Source organism: Lissotriton helveticus, chromosome 9 (genome assembly GCF_964261635.1).
Source record: "Lissotriton helveticus chromosome 9, aLisHel1.1, whole genome shotgun sequence".
NCBI lineage: Eukaryota > Metazoa > Chordata > Amphibia > Caudata > Salamandridae > Lissotriton > Lissotriton helveticus.
In genome coordinates this window covers 542,715,828-542,741,336 of record NC_136070.1, presented here as the reverse complement: position 1 = coordinate 542,741,336, position 25,509 = coordinate 542,715,828, and the positions used below count along the sequence as shown (strand labels likewise).

The 25,509-nt window shown below is 43.6% G+C and overlaps 1 protein-coding gene across 12 annotated transcripts in view; it reads left to right on the top strand.

The window, feature by feature from the left end:
* Positions 1–12,986: 12,986 nt before the first annotated feature.
* LOC144781519 (uncharacterized) overlaps positions 12,987–25,509 on the top strand; it is a 2,047,367-nt gene continuing 2,034,844 nt past the window's right edge. For all 12 annotated transcript variants that reach the window (XR_013601003.1, XR_013601004.1, XM_078660419.1 and 9 more), the window contains exon 1: positions 12,987–13,731. Coding sequence is in view for 10 of the 12 variants with exons in the window: in XM_078660419.1 (XP_078516545.1) it covers positions 13,163–13,731 (569 nt within the window). In the remaining 2 variants the exon portion in view is untranslated. The remainder of the gene's footprint in view (positions 13,732–25,509) is intronic.

Below are 25,509 nucleotides of genomic sequence, written 5' to 3'. Positions count from 1 at the left end.
TACCCAATTGGAATGGCCTGATGCTTTACCTCTTGTCTTGATGGGACTCAGAAGCATTTCAGACAAGAAAACGGGCTTGAGTCCCCATGAGATACTCATGGGAAGGGCAATGAGGCAAGCATGTATGCCAGGACATCAGCTGTTAACTATATCTGATGATTTAGTGTTGGACTACTGCAAAGATTTGGCTGACCACGTGCATTCTATCTCTCACCAGGTTGGGGAAGACACAAAAGTCAGACATTCAACTCCAGCACATGATTTGAATCCTGGAGCTTGGGTAGTGATAAAGAATCACACTCGGGAATCTTGCCTAGCACCAAGGTGGGGAAAGCCAGAACAAGTGTTATTTGTCACCACCACAGCTGTAAATTGCAAGGGAATCCCCCACAGGATCCACGCAAGCCACACTAAACGGATACCAGAACCTGATGAAGTTGAGGCTGAAGGTTGTGCAGCTGAAGGGTCTCAAGAAGTTGATCCTGAAGTAGTTGACGAAGAACAACCGAGCACCAGTCAGGATGAATGGATCCCAGTGGTTGACACACCTGAAATCAGAGTGAGAACAAGAAGCCAAACATATTTAGATAGTCAGACTGATAGTGAGGATGAGATAGGTAAAGAAGAACGTACTCAGATTACAGAAATCCAAGCTAATGGTAATCATGAGGAGGAGCAGATAAGGAAAGAGCAATATACTCAGTCCATCGAAACACCTACCAGAACTCCATTGTCTGAGGAGGCACAGAGAGGTACTAGTAAAAACGCACAGGCAGAAGACAATTAAGAATCTGCAAGACCTGTGCAGGAACAGCCTGGATTAGTCAAAAGGATTCAGGACGAAGAAAGAATTCCAGGCCCAACACAGTCATATCCTGAATCAAGTCAGATTAGGATAGAAGGATCAATACAGGCAGAAGGGTCAACTGTAGTAAGCCCTGGAGTAGGTGAGTTAGAGGGAAAACCTGAAGTTGACAAAAATCAAGTTGTGTCACAACTTTTACAAGAACACTTGAAGAATCAGAAAGCACAGTACCAGCTAAAAGACTCAGAAAAGGAGATAAATGGCCTGGTTTCGTTAAAAGACTGAAATATCGCCTAGTGACAATAGATGAAGAACCTGAACAGGTGGACGAAGTAACTAGTCTAACTGAACCATCCACAAGCAATCAAAGAAGGAGAAGTCCACGCCTGAAAAAGCTGAACAATAAATTCAAAGGCCCTGAATGGACATATGTCATCATTGAAGATATAGAGAATTTGGAAATCAGTGATGAAGAATTGATTGCTGATCAAGATATTGAAGAAGTGAGGCCAACTTGAGATAAATCACAGGTGTATTCTGTGTAAATTCTCAAAGAGGGGTTAAGCCTCCTTAATCAAAATGGCTGATTTAAGAGTTACTGGAAACTCAAAAATAAATTGTATAAAGACATGCTGTAGGATATGCATATGTAGTGTATTTATAGTACTTGTAGTATGGCTAGGACTGACAATAGCAATACCATACTTGATGGCTGCTAAGCAAAATGACACTAGTATACACGGAAAGATAGCTCATCACAAACAAGCTAGAGTAGACTTAGAAGCACCAGATGAGATAGAATACTACGGCAGGACCGGAGGCAAGGATTATGCTCTGCTTTCTTTATTTTCCAACACCAGCAGTTTCAACATTACAACTAAAAACTCTCTTTCCCAGGAACCCCAGGGAAAGGGCAGTCCGAGAGGTCAACCAATCAGCATCTACGTCTGTCCTCAAGGTCCGGGGAATGCTGGGAGTTCTCCTCTTTCTTTTCCTGCTCACCAGCAGATAAGTACCTCCCATTGCTCCTCTATGGTTGTGGCAGTGTTGGGTTTGTTTATGTATTGCTAGTTTTCCTGTCATGGCGCGACCGCAGTGTTCAAACTTAAATGTGTCTGCTTGTTTGCGCTATGCGATTCTAGAGATTGATTATTGCCCTGTTGTTTTATTCAGCACGAGCGCTGTGCTTAATCCCCAGTCAGTCACAGTGTCTGTTGTGCCACGAGCAGTGTGATCGCTGATTTTCTTGGTAAATTACCGCGGGAGCGTCCTCATCGCTCACTTCGCGGTTTGCTTTTCTGTGGGCTTGTGGTGCGGCAGCGGCCGCTAGAGGGCGCTCGCGTAGCACGTCTCTCTCCTTTTCGTTCACTCGGCGGGAACGCACGCTGTCAGGAAGTTCCTGTCACTGTGTCCCCGCCGAGCGTGTAGCCCAAAACCTGGAGCAGTGACCCCCGAGTTCTGGTCTGTGGTTTTCTGTGCAGCCTGACGCCCGCACGAGGGTTGGAGTTTAGCCCTATGAGCCCAGCATTTCAATAAGGCTGTCAATATCTTCAGGGGCCAGCCCAGGTTATCTACGCGACTGCTTTGGGGAAAAGAGCTCCTTCAGCAGTAAGACCCCTCTGATTTAGTGGGTGGAGGCCCCAGGGTTGATTACCCAGGATTCCTTGTTTACAAGGCCAAATTCTTTGAAGTGTTTTCCTTCTACCAAAGCCTAAGAGCCTCAGGTTTGCCAAATACCCCTATCTTGTTTGTTTGGCATTATCATGGAAGGGGAATTTTATGAGGAGGAAACCTTTCAGGTTCTCCCGGTTGACAATGCCTTTTGCGACGTGGTGGATGCCTTTTGAAAAGCGTATTATGAAAGTGCCTTGCGCCTACGCCTCTGGGGTGCGCCAACCCCCACCACGTAAGCGTAAGGCAGAGCAGACTGTGGATGGGGGGGCTTTCGAGCATGGGGAACGCGAACTGCGCCCTGGCCGCAGAGAGGTGCCGCTCCTTGTTGCTCAAGGTGGATCCAAAGTTAGGAGACTTAGCCTCCTCGGAGGCGGGAGCAGTAGCGGATGGGGGGCTCTTCGGCGAAACCTTTGTGAAGGAGCTCACAAAGTTTGTGTCCACCTTCACCACCCTTGACAAGAAGGAGGCCTCTATTAAAAGAGTGTTCAATCCAAAGGTTTTCGTCGTGGCGGGTCGTGGCCGGGGGCGCTCGACCGGCCGCTTCTACACTCAAGCTCCCAACAAAGGCTTCAAGAGTGCGGGTGACCAACCCAAGCAAGAATTCTTCCAGTCGCGCAGAAACGGAAGAGGCAGAGGCGCCAGAGGAGGAAGCAGAGGCCAGTTCCAAAAACAATCAGGTGAGCCTCTCTCCTTACCCCCATTTACGGGTGGGAGGCAGGTTGGCTTTGTTCGCTCACAATTGGGAAACCATCACTTCAGATGCGTGGGTGCTGCAGACCGTAAAAGGGTTTCACATAGAGTTCTACGGGACCCCAAGACAGGATTGCCGTCCACGGCCCCTGGTTTTCACGTCCGCTCAGTCGACTCTGGTGGATGCAGAAGTTCAAGACGTCCTCCGCAAAGGGGCGATAGTGTGCTCCTCCCTCCACCCAAGCGGTTTTTTGAGCAATATCTTTTTGGTGGACAAAGCAGACGGCGCCAACGCCCGGTCATCAATCTAAAGGAGTTCAACAGTTGGTTGGTTGGTTTACCGCCATTTCAAAATGGAGGGAATCCACCTGCTGCGAGACCTCCTGCGCCCAAACGACTGGATGGTGCGCCTCGATCTGAAGGACGCTTACCTTTCCGTCCCGATTTTCCCCCCGCATCGCAGGTTCCTTCAATTCCTATGGAAGGGCCAGGTTTACAAGTTCGCAACGCTACCTTTCGGTCTTTCTTCAGCCCCATGGTGTTTCACCAAGGTGCTCAAGCCTGTGGTGGAGTACCTCAGGGCTCGGGGCTTCCGTCTCCTGATATATCTCGACGACATCCTTCTCTTGGCTCAGTCTTCCACCTTGCTCGTGGAGCAACTCCGGACGACGGTGCAGCTCTTGCAGAGTTTAGGTTTTGTCATCAACGAGAAAAAGTCCCTCTTAATTCCTGCCCAGCAAACAACATTTCTGGGATTCGTGATAGACTCTGTCAAAACGACATTAAGTCTTCCCTCCAGGAAAGTCACCACCTCTCGCCGGCAAGTGGCCAGGATGGTGGGCCTCCTTTCCTCCTCCATACAGGCCATCTTTCCGGGGCCCCTCCATTACAGGGCCCTTCATAGGTTGAAGGCCACTCACCTCAGGAGGGGTTTGCAGTACTCGGAACTCGTCCCCCTCACGGACGAGGTGCGGCTGGAAATGCAGTGGTGGCTGGACCATATGGAGGCCTGGAACGGGAGGGCCATTTTTGGCTTAGCCCTGGACATCGTTATAGAATCGGACGCCAGTAGGTCCGGCTGGGGAGCGCGTTGCAGAGACTCCTTTACCGGAGGAAAATGGTCCGCGGACGAACAGCGCCTTCGCATCAATTGCTTGGACCTTCTTGCGGGCTCTTTCGCCATCAAATGCTGGACGAAAGACAGGATCAGCTGCCACGTCCTTCTCAAAATGGACAATGTGTCTGCTGTCTGCTATATAAACCACCTGGGGGGCACGAAGCCCAAGGTCCTAACGGACATGGCCAAGGAGTTTTGGACATTTTGCTTGGACAACAGTGTCGCGGTGACGGTGGAGTACCTTCTGGGAGCAGCCAATGTGGTTGAGGACTGGTGCTCCCGAGAATGGTTGGACGTCAGCCTCAGGCAACTGGATCCCAGGGTGTTCCAGAGGCTCCAGACACTTTGGGGCCCCTTATCGGTGGACCTCTTTGCTTCCCGCCTGGACCATCAACTTCCCCGCTTCTTCAGTTGGAAATCGGATCCTCTAGCGGCGGCGACAGACGCTTTCCTTCAGGACTGGTCCCTGGAGACGGGGTACGCCTTCCCACCGTTTGCGATGATCAAGCGCCTCACAGCGCAGGTTCGCCGCCAGCAGGCGACGGTGGTGCTGATCACGCCTTATTGGAGGTTGCAAGTTTGGTTTCCAGTTCTTCTGGAACTTTCTTGGGATTCTCCAATCCTTCTACCCCTCAATCATATGATTCTTCGGGATCCCCAGGAAGGGCCTTATCTACTAGTCCTTCAGAATCGGATGCCCCTCATGGTCTGGAGGATTTCCGGCAACGTTGGAGACTCCGAGGCTTATCGGGAGAAGCTCAGACTATTTTGGCAGCGGCGTGGGCTGACGGCACCAACAAACAATACCGTTTGGCTTGGTACAGATGGGTGGGTTGGTGCCTTAGCCGGGGTCAAGATCCCGTGGGGTGCGAAGTGGTCCACGTCCTGAACTTCCTGGCTTCCCTAGCCACAGAGGGTTTGGCTTACCGCACCATAAATTCGTACAGATCAGCCGTCTCGGCGGGTCATGATCCGGTGAATGGAGCTGCTGTGGGGGAGCATCCTTTTGGGTGTAAATTGTTAAGGGGTATTCGCCTATCCCTGCCTCCCCTTCCTAGGTACTCACAACTGTGGGATGTTAACAAGGTTTTGCGGCTCTTCAAGTCTTGGCCTTCCAACAGATACCTGTCTCGCAAACAACTCTCTTCAAAGTTGGCCATGCTCCCTCGTTTGGTCTCCTGCAGGAGGGTTTCTGATGTGCGGGTTCTTGATCTCTCTGGTCGGGTTTTCCCCCCCCAAGGGGTTACTTTTCATGTTTCACGACGTAACAAGTCGGATTCCAGGGTAATTTCATACCCAGCTTTTAATAAACACCCAAAGTTATGTGTGGTGCGTTGTCTCAAGGCTTATGAGAGCATGACGGATGAACATTGCCCTCACGGTGTAAACCAGTTGCTGATCTCTCTCAGGAAACCCTTCAAGGCTGTGTCTTCTCCCACCATTGCAAGATAGGTTAGATGGGTCATGCGGGAAGCGGGCATTGACATTTCGCACTTCGGTGCTCACTCAGTGAGAGAAGCGATGGCCTCCAAAGCATTTACCCTCGGAGCTCATCTCGAGGATATTCTCAATGCCGCTGACTGGTCATCAGACTCAATGCTTAAAAGATTTTATTTTAAACCGGTCTTTGACATGGCTTCCCTGGTGGTGGACAAGCATTGAACGAGCATAATCCTTGCCTCCGGTCCTGCCATAGAATGAAAAATTTCCTAGTAGACATGAAGGAAAGTTTCAATTCTATTAAGGACTCGGAGGTGAGGATTATTCCCTCCCAGAGTTCCTGAGGAGTCAGTCACTCTCTCCCACCCGGCCTAGGTATCAACTACGCCGTAAGGTATAAGTATTGGTCTCAATGTTTTTTATAAGGTTATTTGCTATGCTAAGTAACTGCCTTATTCTTGTGTTTTTCTGATCATGTTGCTTCTTATTGGTATTCTACCTTTGTGAGACTTTTGTTGGTTAAGTTCTGGTTCATTCATTGTTCTCTTACCTCTTTCAGGACCAGACACATCTAAGACGGACTAATGGAATTCGTTGACAGCGGAATGGTTCGCAGTCAAGAAAGAGGAGATATCCCAGCATTCCCCGGACCTTGAGGACAGGCGAGGATGCTGATTGGTTGACCTCTCGGACTGCTCTTTCCCTGGGGTTCCTGGGAAAGAGAGTTTTTTGTTGTAATGTTGAAGCTGCTGGTGTTGGAAAATAAAGAAAGCAGAGCATAATCCTCGCCTCCGAGTTCTTAATAGAATTGAATCTTTCCTTCGTGTCTACTAGGAAATTTTTCATTACATCACATTAGAAATAAAAACGAAACTGAAATGAATGTATTTGCTAGTCTATTAGTACATTATGTAGAGACTATGCAGATTAGTGATTGTTATGTCTGTATGAAATTACCTACTTCTGTAGCTGAAGGTGTTACCTACCATCATTTACCCCTGACCTATGGAACTTCCTGTAGCATATTAACTAGTTTGTTTTTATAAAACTGGAAGATTACAGTATTATTATTCTAATATAGATGTTATTTTCCCAGAGATTCCTATACGTAGAAAAATTAATCCTGTCCTTAGTGCTAAAGATGCCCAGTTCTTCCTAACAATGAAAGAACTAGATATAGCTAATACACACAAAGACAATCTAATATGTAATTTACACGAAGAGGAAAAGGTATTTTTAAATTTAGTAGAGAAAAGGAGGCAGGATTTCCATAGAAAAGCCACTGAAATGAAACCTGATACCCAAATGGGCTGAAAAGGAGGAATTTGTGGCAACTGGCAAACCTCATGCTGCTATGTCTTTGGACTTTGAAAAGAAGGGGAAAATCTGTCTCCATAGAAAGAAAACTGAGTATAACAATGTATTCATTGGTTCCAGTGAATGTGAACACAATTTCCTCATAATTGGGGGTTGGGGACTAAAAGGGGGAACTGATCCAGTATTTCCTGGAGTCTATTACATTTGTGGGAACAAAGCTTACTTTAAGCTGCCTGATCATTGGTATGGGAGTTGCTATTTCGGAATAGTATTCCCAAAAGTATACCATGTAAAAAGAATCACTGGAAGCAATGAACACGAAAATGAACTAACACGTTATAAAAGAGCTAGTTTTGCAGAAACTGTAGGTGATATATTTACTGCATTTATACCTTCAGTGGGAGTGGTTCTGAATACACAAAAAATTAGCAAATTGTCTACAGTGGTGGATAGCTTATCGACTGACACTGCTGGAGGATTTTTATTGATCAATACCAAATTGGTTGCAATCAGATCAGTGGTTTTACAAAATCGACTTGCTCTTGATATATTATTAGCAAAAGATGGCAGAGTCTGTAGAATGTTGAAAGCGCAACATTGTTGCACTTACATACATGTTAAAAGTGTTGAAATCGGAAGGTATGTAAGGAACATTAATCATTTGGAAGAAGAATTGAAACGACTGGAAGTTGATAGTGCATGGAAGAGACTTACTGATGGTCTCTCCTCTATTGGTACTTGGATATCTAATGTAGGTAGAAGTATTGTAGGTAAAGTACTGATGCCAATAATGTGAATATCACTAATAATATTGGTGATAATGATTTGGTGCAAATGCTACAGAAATAGAAAAAGGCACACTGTGAGTGAGAAAATGAAGAAAAGAAAATTTGATGAAATTCAAATGGAAAAACTAAAGGGGGACATATATAAGAGAATGAACGTTTACCACAGCAAAAATGAGAAGAAAACTCCCAAAGTAATTGAATAAATTGAACTGGGAGAATGTTGAGGTTGGCATCTGGTTCCTTAATTTGTGATTATATAAAATATCATCAAAGAGGGGATTGATAGAGCACGGTTTCACATATATCGAAACTTGCTTGTATTCGGCCCTCTCAAAATAACCTGTAAAATCTTAATCAACATGTTTTGTCAACTAATAACTGCATTACACTACATTTTTAGTATCTAGGGGAAGCTTACCTATGTGCTTCACTAACATTAACTCGAGTGAACTAATATTGCCACCGAAAACGCAGTAACTGTATAGCGCATGCGTCTGCCACACTCACGTGGTGTGACTTATCTCTGCTGTGGAGGGAATTTCTCGCTTCTGCGCACTAGTGCCAGAAATGGCCGCTTTAAATCTCACATGCTAATGCCTATGCTGCAGCTTGTCCTAAGCTTGCTTGTTCTGCCTAACTATTAATGCACAAGTTAAAATAAAGTAATGGGGTTAGAGTAGAGATAAGTGGTATACAGTGCATTCATTTATCTTTGTATTCTAATATGTTTCTTTTTTACTTTGCTACTAGCTCGTACTTTGGGCCCGAATACTGTTACATCCTCCATCTTGGACGATGCAGCGCATGCCAAGAATCATCATCATCTTACCCACTAAGTCAATGAGAAAATGTCCTTCTGACCTCAGGAGGAACTGAAGCTATATAAATTGTATCAAATTTGTTGAACAGTATTATTGGGCGGAATAAAGTCATGGGAAAGAAAATTGTGGGTGGGGATTCAATCAATATGAATCAAATTGAAATTACCTCATCTTAGTATGGTGTGATGACCTCTCCTCGTCTTTCCAACCAATCACTGAAGGGGAACACATAGATTTGCAACATTTAGGGGTGGTACATTGCCCTCGAAATGGTATAACTAAGGTAGGTTTAGATAGAGAAATTGTCCGACTTGTCCGAATAGCTGACCTGTCACTGACCCAACGCACTCAATAGGCGATCGAGAGCAGAGGTGCAGGCGGAGCACTCTGTTAGAAGAATCAAGGGGTAGGTGGAAATTATCGATTACCCAGTCGGGTACCGAATTTGCTAGAGAGGGGTGTAACACTGGCGTTGCACTTAGCAGAGGTCACCTGTCCTGATCTGCACTTGTCTTGTCCCGTGGGCGCCTGATTAGTCGGGTGCCTGGCCCTGTTTTGCCCCAGCCCGTGGCCAGGATTGGTCATTGCACTATTCTATGTAAATATAATCCATGTGGTATGTCCTTGTGCTATTTCCCTTTTTCACCCTTCCCAGGTACCGATGTCTAAAGGGGTTGCTGTGATTTCTTACAAACTTTATGTCCTACTGGTTATATACTTGCTTATAAAATTTATGGTCACAAGATTGTGGCCCCATTTCATTTGACTCAGAAAATCTATTATAGATAAAGGTTTTAAAACTATCCCCGAGTCTCTGGTTATTATAACAAAGTAAATGTGTTTAAATATTGCCTGTTTATTCTAACTCCCTCTGATTCCCAGGAGTTATAGTAAGGTGATCAGGATTGGTAAGTCATGGTTTACAGGTAGACAGGACTGCTAGTTCAAAGTGTGAATGTTATATGGGCCCAGGTGAGTATGGTAAAACTGAGCTAGTAGGTCCCTGCGCGCTCTATCAAAGGTCTGGATACCCATGTAAATTTGTGTCTTGAAATACATAGTGACTTTGCACTTCAACAAGAGTAGCACTTTTTCATTGCTTAGTAATTTGGCTCTTAGAATGGGTTACATGTTGACCCTCCATCTTGTACTGCAGATAGGCAATTTCCCTGTCTTCAGTTGTTAATCTTTCTTTACCTGGGAGTTTTTACATCACTTCCAATTGTAACAATACATACAGTCACTGGACACTCTAAGGGTACCTGCTACAAAGAAGATTATAATCACCTTTCTTTTCAACTCACCTTTAGCTGAGAGGTCCCTCCTCACTGCTCATTCTCACAATAGTTGTAAATGTGAGTTTGTGATTCACTTTTCATTTCTACTTACCCTCCAGCTGAGAGGCTGTAGAACTTCAATTGTCATCATGCATTCATTCATGCATGCATCTGTATACTGAAAAATATGTAATACATGTCATGTATTCAAGGGGCTTGCAGTGGCTACGGCTTTCATCTTTGGTATGTGGTGCTGATTGCTTCAACCTGTGCCAGAAGTGTGAAACTTCTGCTTGGTACCACAAAAGGCACTTTGAATGTTTATCCTTAGTTAATTGATATGCAAGTGTTTTTTATTTCTTTGAGACTTAGTCACTTCTGCTCTCACAGCTACAGAATAAAGCACTGCCTTGACTTTAAGTTGGCAAGCACTGAGTCACCTTTTTGATTAAAGAAAACACTCTGGTAAAATTCATCTGGCACTTTTAATAAAACTATCAAAATTATTTCTAAGTACAAGCCCACCCACCCCCCACTAATAAATCAATTCTTAAAAAAGAAAAACACAGACTTTTCTGCCTCTTCCACATGGCCAGACAGTGCATTTAGAAGAATTTCCCCCACTTTTTTCAATCTCACAAATAGGAGATTCGACAGTCCCAGCTTTAGCGCACTCACTATTCCTAAACTTGGAATTGAGGGTAGTGAACACCGAGCTTTACATTTACTAAAGCGTAGTGGCAGCAGTCTTTAAAATCAAAGGGCCTTCCCTGCACCAAGCCGCTTTCAATGTCTACTACATGAAGGCAGATAAAAAGTGCAGTATAGTTAGTGAAAGCGGCTCCATGCATTCTAGGCCCTTTGATTTTAATGTTGGCTGCCACCATGTTTTACGTTTGACAATGCTGGGACTGAGATGCTTGCACTGAGCGACATGCACTCAGCTGCTTTACATCTCTGTTAAACACGCTTTATATCTAATAAAGCGTGGTGGCAGCTGACGCTAAAATCAAAGGGCCTTGCGTGCACTGAGCCGCTTTCACTGACTGAAGATACAAAGCGTGGGCACTAAAGAGGTAAAGTGGATCAGTGCACACAAGGCTCATTGATTTTAATGTTGGCTGCCACCAAGCATTATAGAAGGCAGATATGGTGCCAGCTGATGTTAAAATCGAAGCACCTTACATGCAGTGAGCCTCTTTAATCTGTGTAGTAACCACCCTTTAAATCTGGTAAAGCACGGTGACAACCAACTTTAAATCAAAGGGTCTTGCAGGCACTGAGCCGCTTTCACTAACTGGTCAGTGAAAATGTCTCAGGGCACACAAGGCTGTTTGATTTTAACGTCTTCCGCCACTGCTGTTTACGTTGAAAGGCAGATATAAACACAGAGCCATTCCGTTAAAATCGAAGGGCTCTGCAACAACGGAGCTGCTTTACATAGAAACTGTGCTTTAAATGTAGTAAAGCACAGTGGCAACTAGCGTTAAAATCAAAGGGTATTATGTGCACTGAAATGCTTTCACTGACTGCAGGTTATTCGAGATGTAAAGCGGCTCAGTGCACACAAGGCTTTTTGATTTTAATGTCGGCTGCTACCACATTTTACTGTGGAATGCAGATATAAAGCGAGGTGCCAGCTGATATTAAAAACAAAGCACCTTGCATGCGTGGGGCCAATTCACTAAATATGCGGCTATGAAACGAGGAGTTCACTTAGCGATCTGCTGCTCTGCTAGGCATAGGAGGATCAAAAGGCAGATTTCAAATGACGCCGCAAGCCTGGAAAAGGCAGGTAGTGTAGTTTCCCGCTTGTGCCACACAGGAAGAACGTCATGTTCTTTGGCTTGCCCCACCCCAGCTAAGCTCTGCTCAGCCAATCTGAGCAGCTATTTTGAGTTAGGGCAGGCAAACGCAGCAAAAAGGCTAAAAAAACTAAAACGACAGTGAAGGTCAAATAAATAAATGCTGAAGTTCCGAAAGAAAACAATTATTAGATGCCAGCGCGAGCTACTCCCAGGGGGTCAGCGAGCTACCGGTAGCTCGCGATCGACTGTTTGGAGACCCCTGTCTATACTATCTCTGTATTCAGCTGAGGCCTTTCTTCACTATCCATGCCATTCTTCCCGCTAATGAAGGCCATACACAACTTCCCTTTCATACAGACCCCACTTGCAAGAATTCCTAACAATATTAAAATCATACAAGACAACATTTTAGAACAGAAAAGCGAGATTTAAAAAAAATAATCATGAGAGTGGATTTTTGCCCATTGACTTTTAATGCAGCAGAGACAATTTCAGGCAAGAGACAGACAAAATAAAGACATTTTTGGCTTTAACAATCAGAAGTCTCCATCCTGAGTGAGGTCTATTGGCATCAGGCGCGCAACACTGTAACACCCATTGGAATCAAAGGTCTTCAGCCCCCCATCCCCCCCCCCCCCCCACCCCTCGTGAGTGGCAGCCCAGGCTCAGAGGGCTCCCAAACACACACACAGTAGCACCGAGCACTTAACATGTCTTTAAAAGACCATGTGCATGTTAATGAAGCTTTGATGTTGTGTCACCCCTTCCAAAAGCCTCTGCAGCTTCACTCTGCCTATTGCTTAAAGTTACAGCCCCCCCCCCGAAATTGTTTCTTAGTCCCCCCCCCCCCCCCCCCCGAAATGTGGCTTTAGTTGCGCCTCTGATTGGCATGCATGATCATTGCATACAAAAATACCGGGTCCACTTCACTGCAAGGCAACAGAGACTGCGATTTTCCCCAATTCTGTTTTTCTAAACTTCCTTGACCTGTCCTCAGCGTCAAATCACGCTCCAAAACCTTCCCTACAATGTGCCCAATTCCCAAGTCCTCATTGGTCGACCTTTTGTCCACCATGATCATCCACATTACACAATGACAGTAGTTCGCAAAGGTGTTCGCCCTTAGGGTCGTCGTCGTTTATGGCTTGCGTACCGCGCGTCTTCACTCGCGCCAGAGACTCCGTTGGTCACGTGACTAACGCATGCGCGACGTTGTCACTATTCGGCCGATTTTCTTCTGCGAAAGTAATAACGGACACAGGATTTCGGAGTAAAATAACGAACTGTAGATGGAAATTCTAGGCAGGTAGGCAGGCACTCTAGGCGCAAGTAGCCGTCCCGTGAGATGAAGCGGTTAAAATACATGTAAGACATTTACGGATTGAATGGACGGTACCGCTGCACGAAGTACACATTTTCATAACGATGAATGAATTAAAATCCTTGGTTTTGTGGTCTGCAGTTTGTACTGCAATTGGAGCTGCTGCGGGAGCTGGTTTTGTTTATTTAAGTCAACAGGCTAGAGCCAGGAAAGATCCGACCGAAAAGAAGAAAGATGCAACTGGGGCGGGAAAGAATGGAGCAAAAGAGTCGGGAAAAGATGACGCCCAGGAACTTGAGCAATGCTCCAGGCCGGCTGCAGGTGGGTCGCGAAAGAATGGAGCAAAACAGTCAGGAAAAGATGACGCAAAGAAACTTGACGAGCAATGCCCCCTATCAGAATCGACTGTGACAGCATCTCCTGAAGATAAAACCGACTCCCCAGAAAAGTGGCTGAAAAAAGAAATTGATAAACAATTAGATGATGCTCTTAATTCATTGGACCAATTGACATGTCCATTGGAAAGGACTTTAGAAGACAAACTGTCAAATGCGAACTTGCCGGATCCAAATAGAGTGCCGAGTGATTACAAAAGCACAGAACTATCTCGTTCTTCCTACCTTTATTTGGCGGAGTCGGCTAAAGACGTTTGCACAACTTCGACGATTGGAAGGTGAGTCCTAAATAAAAGGTGTCCAGGCAGAAAGTGACGTGTTTCCGTTATTTTGTATACACAACTAGTGCAAGATGCACCTCCGCCACTGAACCTTTCAACAAGACTGCCCGTGGAGGGAAAACAAAATTAATCATTCATGTATACCTTCTACTTGATCTGGTTGGTAGCAGTTAGCGTGTTGGTCATACACATAATTTATATACAGAAAATCCGAGTTGATTCATTGTTGCACATTGACAGTGATCACAAATGATGTGGCATAAGTTTCCAGGAGTATTTTTTCTTAACTAGCACATCTTCCCTTGCCTTTTTATACAAATTGCATATAATAATCCATTATCGAAGAGCGCATTTGCACCTACTCTATTCGTTAGGAAGCATTTACACTTGTTGAGTTAGAATTTGTACAACCCTAATCTAAATTGTACAATTTCTTAAAGGTTTCATGTTGGTTTGTTATATGATTTAATCTGCAGCTTCTCTTTATTGGAAATAATTGCTCTTAATTTGTTATTTAAAAAAGGCAGTACAAGGACCAAAAGATTTGCTTTTGAGTCTCTGGCTGGACCTGTTGAATACCGGGGTACCCTAGTAGGGAGTTGGCCTAATTTTAATTCCAGCGCTTGTGATGACTTCCTTCCATCACCCTACTCTTCCTGTCTCCTTTTCTCTCTCTTGACTCAGTTTAGTTGAGTGTCTAGTTGTGACTAGTGTACTGAATCTGTACAAACATTTTCATTAGATTTACTACCATTACCACCTACACACGTAGAAAATTCATTGGGGTAGTATTATTTTTTTTTTATAGCTCCTATGACCGTGAAAGTGTTTTTTAACGATTTCTCACTTCCAGGGCTGACATGCTTCCGATTTTAATATGTATTATGTTTCTATGTTTACATTGTGTGCATGTCTGACATTTGTCATGACTTGTACATCACAACTTATGTCTGTGGAATTGTGCTGTACTATCAATATTAGAAATACCAGTTGCACATTTTGAAATGCGCATTTGACATGTAATGGCACTTGACAAAACCCTAAGTTTTTGAACTTGTGTTTCAAGAACAGAGACACAGTGCACGCAGGTGACACACCACTTACACGTCTTTGCCTCCCTACATTCTGCTTGCTTCAAAATATCTACATACTTTGCAGTGCACAGTGTCGGTTTTTGCGTTAGGGAGGTTGGGCGTTGCCCCACTTATAATTATCGTAGCATTTTCAACTTTCTAACTTTTAAAAAAGTACATATTTAAAAGTTTGAAAGTTGAAATTCTTCTGAATTAATCAATAATTTAAACTGGCCTTCTCGTGCGGCGATGCCACGTGACACTGAAGAGCGGCGCTCACTGGCAGGAAATATGATTGCAAACTCACTGTGCGGCTCAGCGGCTGTCTGTGGCAGGACGGCATTGCGCATGTTGGGGTTGGCCGTCTGCCTTTACCCGGACAGGAACCCAGCATGCGCACAGTGGCTTTTCAGCAGAAACTGCATCGGTGAGTGGGGGCTGGCCTTAATAGCTGTCCCCAGCAGGCAAAAAACGAGCGGCGACTTTGCCTGCTCACCCCAATCCTGGCGCTGCTCTCTACTGGATTTAGAGCAGCCTCTGCATTTGCTGCTGCTGCGGATCATGTAGAAAAAAAAAAAGTAACAAACAGTGAGCAACCCAGACTACCCTTGAGGGCTCGGGTGATTATAGTAGAAGGGTGAGAGTGCCTTCAAGGGAATTTGTTTCAGGAAACTTGAGTTATTCAAACCAAATTGGGGGGATGAATTAATGATCCCTGTGTTAATTCAATATTTCTGCAAAATGGACTCACATCACAACATAATGCAATTCAACAATACAATTACATAAAACATAACCACAAACAAGGTGTATAGACACAAGTTTTTATCAAACAAAATTCAATCAATATATACAGTAAAAAGGATCTGTAGGTATATAAATGATATGTAGATATACAACGCAACAGAACTTAAAACACCTATCCAAAATAGTACAATCAATGATACAAAAAGGAAAAGGTGTAGGTCGACGTTTCGGTCTCTTTAGAGGAAGTTTACTGAGACCATCTTCAGGACTGGGGTCAATTAAAAACTGTATAATGACAGACTGTAACCTGCAACAGAAATGTTTACAGTTACATACAGATCATAAATCAGTTACTCCTATCCATAACACCTTGAACACTAGATACAACATCCTATTAACATATATACAAAAAACATTATTAACATAACACATAATGATAACATTATATACAAAAACAAATCTGATTTATCAACGTGGTAGATCATGGTTTTTCATAGTTACATAGATCTACACTGGAGGTACTCGTCCTCACTGTGGTGACAACACAAAATTAATACGAACTAAGCGTCACTATTTACATGTTTTAAATATATTGATAACCTAAAGCTTATAGACAACTGTCTGGATTGCTCCAATCATTTAAACCATGATATAATGTTTCTATGAAACCATCTAATGAAGTACACATTTCAGGGAACCAAGACAGCAAGTTTACCTTAATTGAAAACAGGGTGATTGTAGTTAATTCAGACGATCAGCGTCCACAAAATAAGGGATTTCAGAGTCCTAAACATGAATACATCAAGATGTTTTAGGCAAAAGATCTCAGAGTGTAGGGGTGATTTAATATAATGTTATAAGTCACTCACTTTAATCGACTACCGCATCTACACCACTACAAGGGTTGTGTGCGTGAATGATTCTGAATCCGACATCAAAGGATAGCCGGGAAGGCAACACACGTCTTTCAAGATGCTTGGGTTTATTTGGCGTGTGGAAGATCTAAAAAAATATTAGCTTGATTATAGGCTTGCTAAAATAAGTCTAGGTTGCAAATTACCATAACTCGGTAATGGTTTTACCTCAGAGTGCTGAAAGGTAGCGAAGCACCCGTCTACCGATGCGCACCGATCTCCGTTTAAGCGGGCATCCAATTTAATTACTTCTAGTTTTTTAGAAAGGAAAACGACAATATCATTTCTCAACTCTGACCTGTTGGGCAACAATATGCGGTTACATACTAATCTACAAAAAGGCTTACCAAGTCTAAGCCACAATCCTCACTTGTATGCGACGCTGCAACTACGGACAGAAAAGACACAGCAACTAGTGTCAAAGTTATGTCGCATAGACATTCTTTCAAAAAGACACGAGGGCCACCGCTAGCATTCGCGCTTACCGTGATTATTTACACGCAGATCCGCAAAGACGTCCTATGGGAATCACAGAGACAGCACAATAAATCGTGCCTTCTCATTTTATATCCACCTCGTTTGGAGATCGAGATAGGACTGGCAATCGCCGCCATGTTTAAGTGGTCAAGGTGAAGAAATTTTTTTTAACAAAGCGAACACATTTTCTAGCAACATCGAGCGTATTGACAGCTATTTATAGCGCATGTCTAAAGTGAGTGTTGGTTCTCTGAAACATTCACAATATACCACCATCATATTCACATGTTACATAGTACTGGGTAATTTGACCAATCGCACCAACAAGGTTACACTATTGTGCGAGCTATGCATCAATTAAAGCACTAACACATTAGGTGGCTATATACAGATCTAGAAAACTACACCAACTTAAAGCATTAGTAATCATATGACAGTGTGAATGCAACGGATCTACAGATTCCAAAAAACAAGCTGCAGGCACATATTTAATACATTTTAACAGGTATAGCCGGATAGCAGCATTCAGTGCAACATATTATGTCACCATATGACGATCTAAATAAAATGCATTTCAAGATAATGTATTTCATGTGTAAAAGCTAACAGATAGTTAGTAACATTTGAGAAAGCTTATGTAACACATGCTAGTGCATGCCATTCGGTAGCGGAATTAAGTCCTCGCTTCACAGTGTCAGTCAGGCAAATTAATTTGCCTTCTCTCAGTGATAGTATTCTGTCAATATTGCTATGCCGTTTATTGGGTTTGATGACTTCCAAGACCCACCATAGCATGTCTGTTTCTTTGTGACCATGTTGTAAATAATGGTCAACTAATGGGGCATTTTCTTTCCTGCATCTGATTCGCGACTGGTGCTGTAAGATGCGTTTCTTGATTGGCTGAATAGTTTTACCTAGATAGTGTAACAGACACGGGCATTGAATGCAATAGACCACATTCGTGGTGTTGCAATTTGAGAAATTTTTTGCCTTGAATTCCATCTCATTAATTTTGCAAAATTTAATAGTTTTCGTCGTGGCACAGGCCGCACAGTTATTACACTTATGATGGCCCACAAGAGGGCTAATTTGTCTCATATTATCCACTGTGTTGGTTAATGGAGCAGTTTCATAAGCATGTACCAGTCTATCACGAAGATTGGTGCCTCTCTTAAAAGCAAACAATGGTTTCTTCTGGAATTCAGGGATGGATTGAAGCAGATTCCAATGTTTACATACAATTTTTTTGATTGCGTTGGAATGAGTCCCAAAAGTGGATACACAGACAATGTTAGGATTGTTCTTCCGATCATTAATTGTCAGAAGAGCTTCTCTATCATTATACCAGGCTCTTTTCATCGCTTTACGCAGCAATCTAGACGGATAGCCACGGGCCTGCAGTTTGACTTTAAGTTTCTGGGCTTCACAAAAATAATCGTTTTTAAAGGTGCAATTTCGTCGTAGACGAATAAATTGCCCAAACGGTAATCCATCTTTAAGTGCCTGGGGATGATGACTAGAATAATGTAGGAGAGTGTTCCTAGCCGTTTCTTTAGTATAGAGACTGGTATACAATTGATTGTTGGTATCAATTTTTATGGTAATATCTAAGAAAGGCATCTCAGTGGAACTATATTCCATAGTAAATTGTAGATTGGAATTTCTAGTATTCAACCAACGGTGAAATTCCTGCAATTGATCAACCGTGCCATGCCAAACCATGAACACGTCATCGATGTAACGTAGCCATTTACGGATATTATCAGTGTATGGATTCGAAAAATGCCAGAGATCCATTAACCAACACAGTGGATAATATGAGACAAATTAGCCCTCTTGTGGGCCATCATAAGTGTAATAACTGTGCGGCCTGTGCCACGACGAAAACTATTAAATCTTGCAAAATTAATGAGATGGAATTCAAGGCAAAAAATTTCTCAAATTGCAACACCACGAATGTGGTCTATTGCATTCAATGCCCGTGTCTGTTACACTATCTAGGTAAAACTATTCAGCCAATCAAGAAACGCATCTTACAGCACCAGTCGCGAATCAGATGCAGGAAAGAAAATGCCCCATTAGTTGACCATTATTTACAACATGGTCACAAAGAAACAGACATGCTATTGTGGGTCTTGGAAGTCATCAAACCCAATAAACGGCATAGCAATATTGACAGAATACTATCACTGAGAGAAGGCAAATTAATTTGCCTGACTGACACTGTGAAGCGAGGACTTAATTCCGCTACCGAATGGCATGCACTAGCATGTGTTACATAAGCTTTCTCAAATGTTACTAACTATCTGTTAGCTTTTACACATGAAATACATTATCTTGAAATGCATTTTATTTAGATCGTCATATGGTGACATAATATGTTGCACTGAATGCTGCTATCCGGCTATACCTGTTAAAATGTATTAAATATGTGCCTGCAGCTTGTTTTTTGGAATCTGTAGATCCGTTGCATTCACACTGTCATATGATTACTAATGCTTTAAGTTGGTGTAGTTTTCTAGATCTGTATATAGCCACCTAATGTGTTAGTGCTTTAATTGATGCATAGCTCGCACAATAGTGTAACCTTGTTGGTGCGATTGGTCAAATTACCCAGTACTATGTAACATGTGAATATGATGGTGGTATATTGTGAATGTTTCAGAGAACCAACACTCACTTTAGACATGCGCTATAAATAGCTGTCAATACGCTCGATGTTGCTAGAAAATGTGTTCGCTTTGTTAAAAAAAAATTCTTCACCTTGACCACTTAAACATGGCGGCGATTGCCAGTCCTATCTCGATCTCCAAACGAGATGGATATAAAATGAGAAGGCACGATTTATTGTGCTGTCTCTGTGATTCCCATAGGACGTCTTTGCGGATCTGCGTGTAAATAATCACGGTAAGCGCGAATGCTAGCGGTGGCCCTCGTGTCTTTTTGAAAGAATGTCTATGCGACATAACTTTGACACTAGTTGCTGTGTCTTTTCTGTCCGTAGTTGCAGCGTCGCATACAAGTGAGGATTGTGGCTTAGACTTGGTAAGCCTTTTTGTAGATTAGTATGTAACCGCATATTGTTGCCCAACAGGTCAGAGTTGAGAAATGATATTGTCGTTTTCCTTTCTAAAAAACTAGAAGTAATTAAATTGGATGCCCGCTTAAACGGAGATCGGTGCGCATCGGTAGACGGGTGCTTCGCTACCTTTCAGCACTCTGAGGTAAAACCATTACCGAGTTATGGTAATTTGCAACCTAGACTTATTTTAGCAAGCCTATAATCAAGCTAATATTTTTTTAGATCTTCCACACGCCAAATAAACCCAAGCATCTTGAAAGACGTGTGTTGCCTTCCCGGCTATCCTTTGATGTCGGATTCAGAATCATTCACGCACACAACCCTTGTAGTGGTGTAGATGCGGTAGTCGATTAAAGTGAGTGACTTATAACATTATATTAAATCACCCCTACACTCTGAGATCTTTTGCCTAAAACATCTTGATGTATTCATGTTTAGGACTCTGAAATCCCTTATTTTGTGGACGCTGATCGTCTGAATTAACTACAATCACCCTGTTTTCAATTAAGGTAAACTTGCTGTCTTGGTTCCCTGAAATGTGTACTTCATTAGATGGTTTCATAGAAACATTATATCATGGTTTAAATGATTGGAGCAATCCAGACAGTTGTCTATAAGCTTTAGGTTATCAATATATTTAAAACATGTAAATAGTGACGCTTAGTTCGTATTAATTTTGTGTTGTCACCACAGTGAGGACGAGTACCTCCAGTGTAGATCTATGTAACTATGAAAAACCATGATCTACCACGTTGATAAATCAGATTTGTTTTTGTATATAATGTTATCATTATGTGTTATGTTAATAATGTTTTTGTATATATGTTAATAGGATGTTGTATCTAGTGTTCAAGGTGTTATGGATAGGAGTAACTGATTTATGATCTGTATGTAACTGTAAACATTTCTGTTGCAGGTTACAGTCTGTCATTATACAGTTTTTAATTGACCCCAGTCCTGAAGATGGTCTCAGTAAACTTCCTCTAAAGAGACCGAAACGTCGACCTACACCTTTTCCTTTTTGTATCATTGATTGTACTATTTTGGATAGGTGTTTTAGGTTCTGTTGCGTTGTATATCTACATATCATTTATATACCTACAGATCCTTTTTACTGTATATATTGATTGAATTTTGTTTGATAAAAACTTGTGTCTATACACCTTGTTTGTGGTTATGTTTTATGTAATTGTATTGTTGAATTGCATTATGTTGTGATGTGAGTCCATTTTGCAGAAATATTGAATTAACACAGGGATCATTAATTCATCCCCCCAATTTGGTTTGAATAACTCAAGTTTCCTTAAACAAATTCCTATGCGGATCATGTAGAGCACTGTTGATTTGCCACACACTGTAGTTTCTGGGCTCTTTCGCGCCTGTACGTTTCCAAGGTGGCTTGGAGGTTTTTAGTTCTGGTAGTTTTATTTATATTACTGGCATGCAAGCAGGGGCCTCGGGATCCGTTGCCATTGAATAAAGCGCCACAGATGCCATGGCACTACCATCAAAGCACCGGCCCCGTATGCACAGTAGTGCAACCACCACACGGGCCACAGGAATCAAAACTCTGCCATCAAAGCAGGGGCGAGAGGCTCAGCACAGCTACCGGAGCGCGTCACCACGAAGAATAGAACGGCCATCCAGGTAAACCCCACAAAGCTACAAAGTCATCTTGTTGAAATTAACTGATTATGTTTTGTTTACATAAAATATCTCGGCCACTTGTTTCATGCTCGCTCTATCTCATATTTGTACTAAACAGGTATGGCCATTTTAAAATCGAGACTCTCTTAAGATGCCGCTTAGCTGTGCAGTGTGATATTTAATAGAAATATGACTGCCATATATATTTATTAAGAGGCAAAGTCCAGATCAGAGAAAATTCCTGAGCACAGTAAACAAGGTTTCGAAATGACATTTTTTTTACTGGTTGCAATTGCAAATTGATAGCTTCTCGAGGGGATATAATTATTCACCTGCTAGATTTACAGTCTCGAGGCTGAGACCTCTGGATGCAGGCAAGAAGATAGGCTTGAGAGCGGCGTGTGCTGTGTGCCACACAATCTATTTTCGCCGGTGCAACACTCATTGGTTTGTTGTGTGGAGTGCTTTTTGTGCATTGTGATGCACGATGTTGTCTCTTGCTATGTGCGATGTTGTTTATGCTCAGTGCTGTGTGCGAATGTGCTGCCCAGTGCTATGATTCTAAATGCTGTTTGTAAATGTAATGAACTGCACTGCCAGTGCTTTGTGATGCTCACTGATTTTTGTGGACTGTGACGCACATTGGCATGTCTGCTGTTTTATAAATAGGCCTGCCTTTGCTGTGTGTTCCACAGTGTCTTTTCTCCTTTGCGATACATAGGTGTATGTGGTGCACACTGATCTTTTTGTGTTGTGCCACACAATGTGGTCTTTTTTGTTTTGAGCGAAGTTTTAATGTTCGGTGCCATATGTGCTCTGGGTTGCACAGTGATGGTCATGCTGTGAGTCCTAATGTTGTTAGTAATTGTGATGGATGACACCGTCAGTGCTTTGTGATGCGTGCTGATGTTTGTGCGTTGTGATGCAGTGTGGTATTGGTGTTGTTTTATAAACAGGGATGACTCTGTAGTGTAATGCAGTTTGCTTTTATTGTATGATGCTTGGTGTGATGTGTAGTCTATAGTGAACAGTGTTTTTTTTATATGATACAAAGTACAATAAAATGTCTACTGTTCGTGTTGAGACGTGCATTGGTAGCTGTGGTATCTGCTGAATAGTGCTGTGAGCAATGTGTGATGGACCGTGTTGTGTGTGTACTCTTTGATACACAACGTTAGTAATGGTTGTGATACACAGTGCAGTTTGTTGTTAGGGTGATGAAAAGCAGCGAGACTCCCAAGACTTTCAATGCTGCTTGGTGCAAACCACCTCTAATTCACCTTGAGAATAGCGATCAAAATAACGAGGCAGGCACTGGCAGTTGGAAGGCGAAGAATAAGTTTATTTGCTCTAGAGGAGAGCACATCGCATTAGACACCGGGGCTATCGTCAGGAGGTGCTCTAACTGCATCTCTGAGGCCTGGCCTTTTATATGTTTCTCTCGTCACTTTATTGCATGGTCAAACATTCCTGGCGTTACTTTATTACATAGTGAAACATCCTTGGAATCCCTGCCTTAAGCTAGTTCTCACACAAGTCCAGTAGCAAATGTTCCTCCACCCGGATCTTACAGATAATCAATATCTCGCAGCTGGACATTCTGACAGGACCTAAAACATGTGGGATCGGTCAGATCAAAGGGGTCGGGTCACTGATTAAATTCTGGCCCCTTTGTTGGTGAGACAAGTTCTGTCGTTACATGGGCATTAAACTAAGTCTGCAGGGGTCGGTTAGTGCCTGGGGCCGGATTGAATAGCCAGGTGCAGTGGAGGAGGTTATCAGGGGGGCCTGATTGCGTGCAGAGGATGAAAGGACAAGTAGGTTTGGTGTGGGAAGTGGCTCTAGTGTATTGTCATGCTGACATGGTTTTACGGCCCCGGTATGTGTGCTCGGGTTCAGTCAGAGCGCGGGGGCGGATGAGGGCAGCTGAGGTGATGTGCAGGTGACCAGCAATGTGGGAAGTGGCTGCAGTGACTAAAAATGGTTGCCGCTTACGCGCTCGTAGGGGCCTTCATTACACAAGATGGCGCCGGCAATGTTCATATTTATCGTCTTACTTTTCACAGTCGCCCCTTTGAACATATAGGGGCCAGCTTGTCAGTTCACGTCAATGTCCATAATGTCCTGTACCTCTCTGTCATACATTGCTTTCTTGTTTTCGCATCGAGTGTCCAAAGTCTTAGAGCACAGAGAATGTAAACAAAGAGAACACAGGGGTGGAATACAATGTATCCCCAACCAACAGCTACATATTATTAAAATCGGATCTAAGAGGACCATCAATATCTTCCAACCCCATTCTTTTAATATGCCCCAAATCCAGTTTCCCAGTGTCCAAGTCTCTGGTTCTTGGTGGATCTCTGATGCCAGCCTGTGGAGATGTTCAATTGCCTTGTAGACTGAAGGCGAGCTGTCAGGGACAAAAGTGCAGCAGCTGGCACCGATGAAGGGGCATGCTCCTCCACGGTCTACTAGTACCACGTCTAGAACAAGACGGTTCTGTAAAGCTACCAAGCGGACCGCCTGAAGCTCGGCTGTGTTGTTGGTGAAGATGCCAGCTGTGACGTTCAAGGCTGTTTCTACTGCTAGTGATAGGTGTCGGATGGCTCGGCTGTTTGCCATCGGGCCCCATAGCGGGACGAGTCCTTTTGCTGCATCAAGGAACTGGGATGCGGCGGAGTCTGCTTGTTCTGTGTCTTTGGACCGCCTTTCTCTGTGATGGGTGGTAGATGCTGTGTAGGTTGGTGGTAGAACAAAGGCAAAGTAGCAAGTGCCCCCCCAGCCCTTTGGGAGCCAGGTGTAGGCTTTGGTACCACAGATAAAGTACATGTTAGGTGATGCAACAAGTGAAGGGGGGTCGGCAGTGTTCAGAGTCCTTGTTATTTGGCAAAAGCTGTGACCTACGATCTTAGTCCCATGGCCTTTGATGCAGACAAGGCCTGAGACGTTCACCACAGATAGGGCCACTCTCAGAGTTGCAGCAGTTCGTTTCTTCAGATAGGAAAAGGTTGGTCTTGCTGGGTTGTGGTACACTTGCATTTCAATTCTTTCTATGGCGGGAATGTTCATAGGAAAGGTTGCATTTGATGTCAGAGGGCAGAAGGGAGCAGAGGTTCTCCCTGTTTTGTTCAACCAGAACTCATTGTAAAACTGTTTGATGGTTCCATCAGAGGTGGCATTGTCTTTGTAGCTTTCTTGCAGGAGCATTAACCAGGCGAGGCAGGACCCATGAACAGAGAAGGGTGAAGGGATGAACGGGATGGAATGTTCAGTGGCATGAGGTAGCAACCCACAGATCCAACAGTTCATGGCATTTGCGGCAAGATTGTTTTGGTGCAATAACTGTATGAAAGAATTGTTCCAGAACTCTTTGCGCCGTTCTCGGAGGCGTGGGCACAGTGACACCAGATAGTGTTCCCTCTCGGTGGTGGGTTGCACGGTGGATGACATTGTCCTGTAAGTGGGAGCATTTTCTTCAAGGTACCAGATGGCAATAATCAGCAAGAGGCAGGTGAGAGGTGTTGCCATGAGAGTTATTGTCTTTGCACTGTGCAGCTTGGCAAGTTTGAGGTCGTCGCGGTGGTTCTTCGGTCGTCCGGAATCTTCCATCACCTTCAAGAGACTCGACGACTGGCAGGACCACATACCTTCGTCTGGCGTATCTCCCGGTAGCCTTGTAGTGTTAGCTACCGATCTGAGACTTTTGATTCAGTTAGTGGCCTGCTTTGTCGGAGCACTCTCCTTTCGTTGATCTCAAGTTGTACCCCTCCATGGATGGTACCGTGGGGTCAGGAAACTCTGCCAATTCAAGTGTCTCTGTTTGTGGATAGCAACT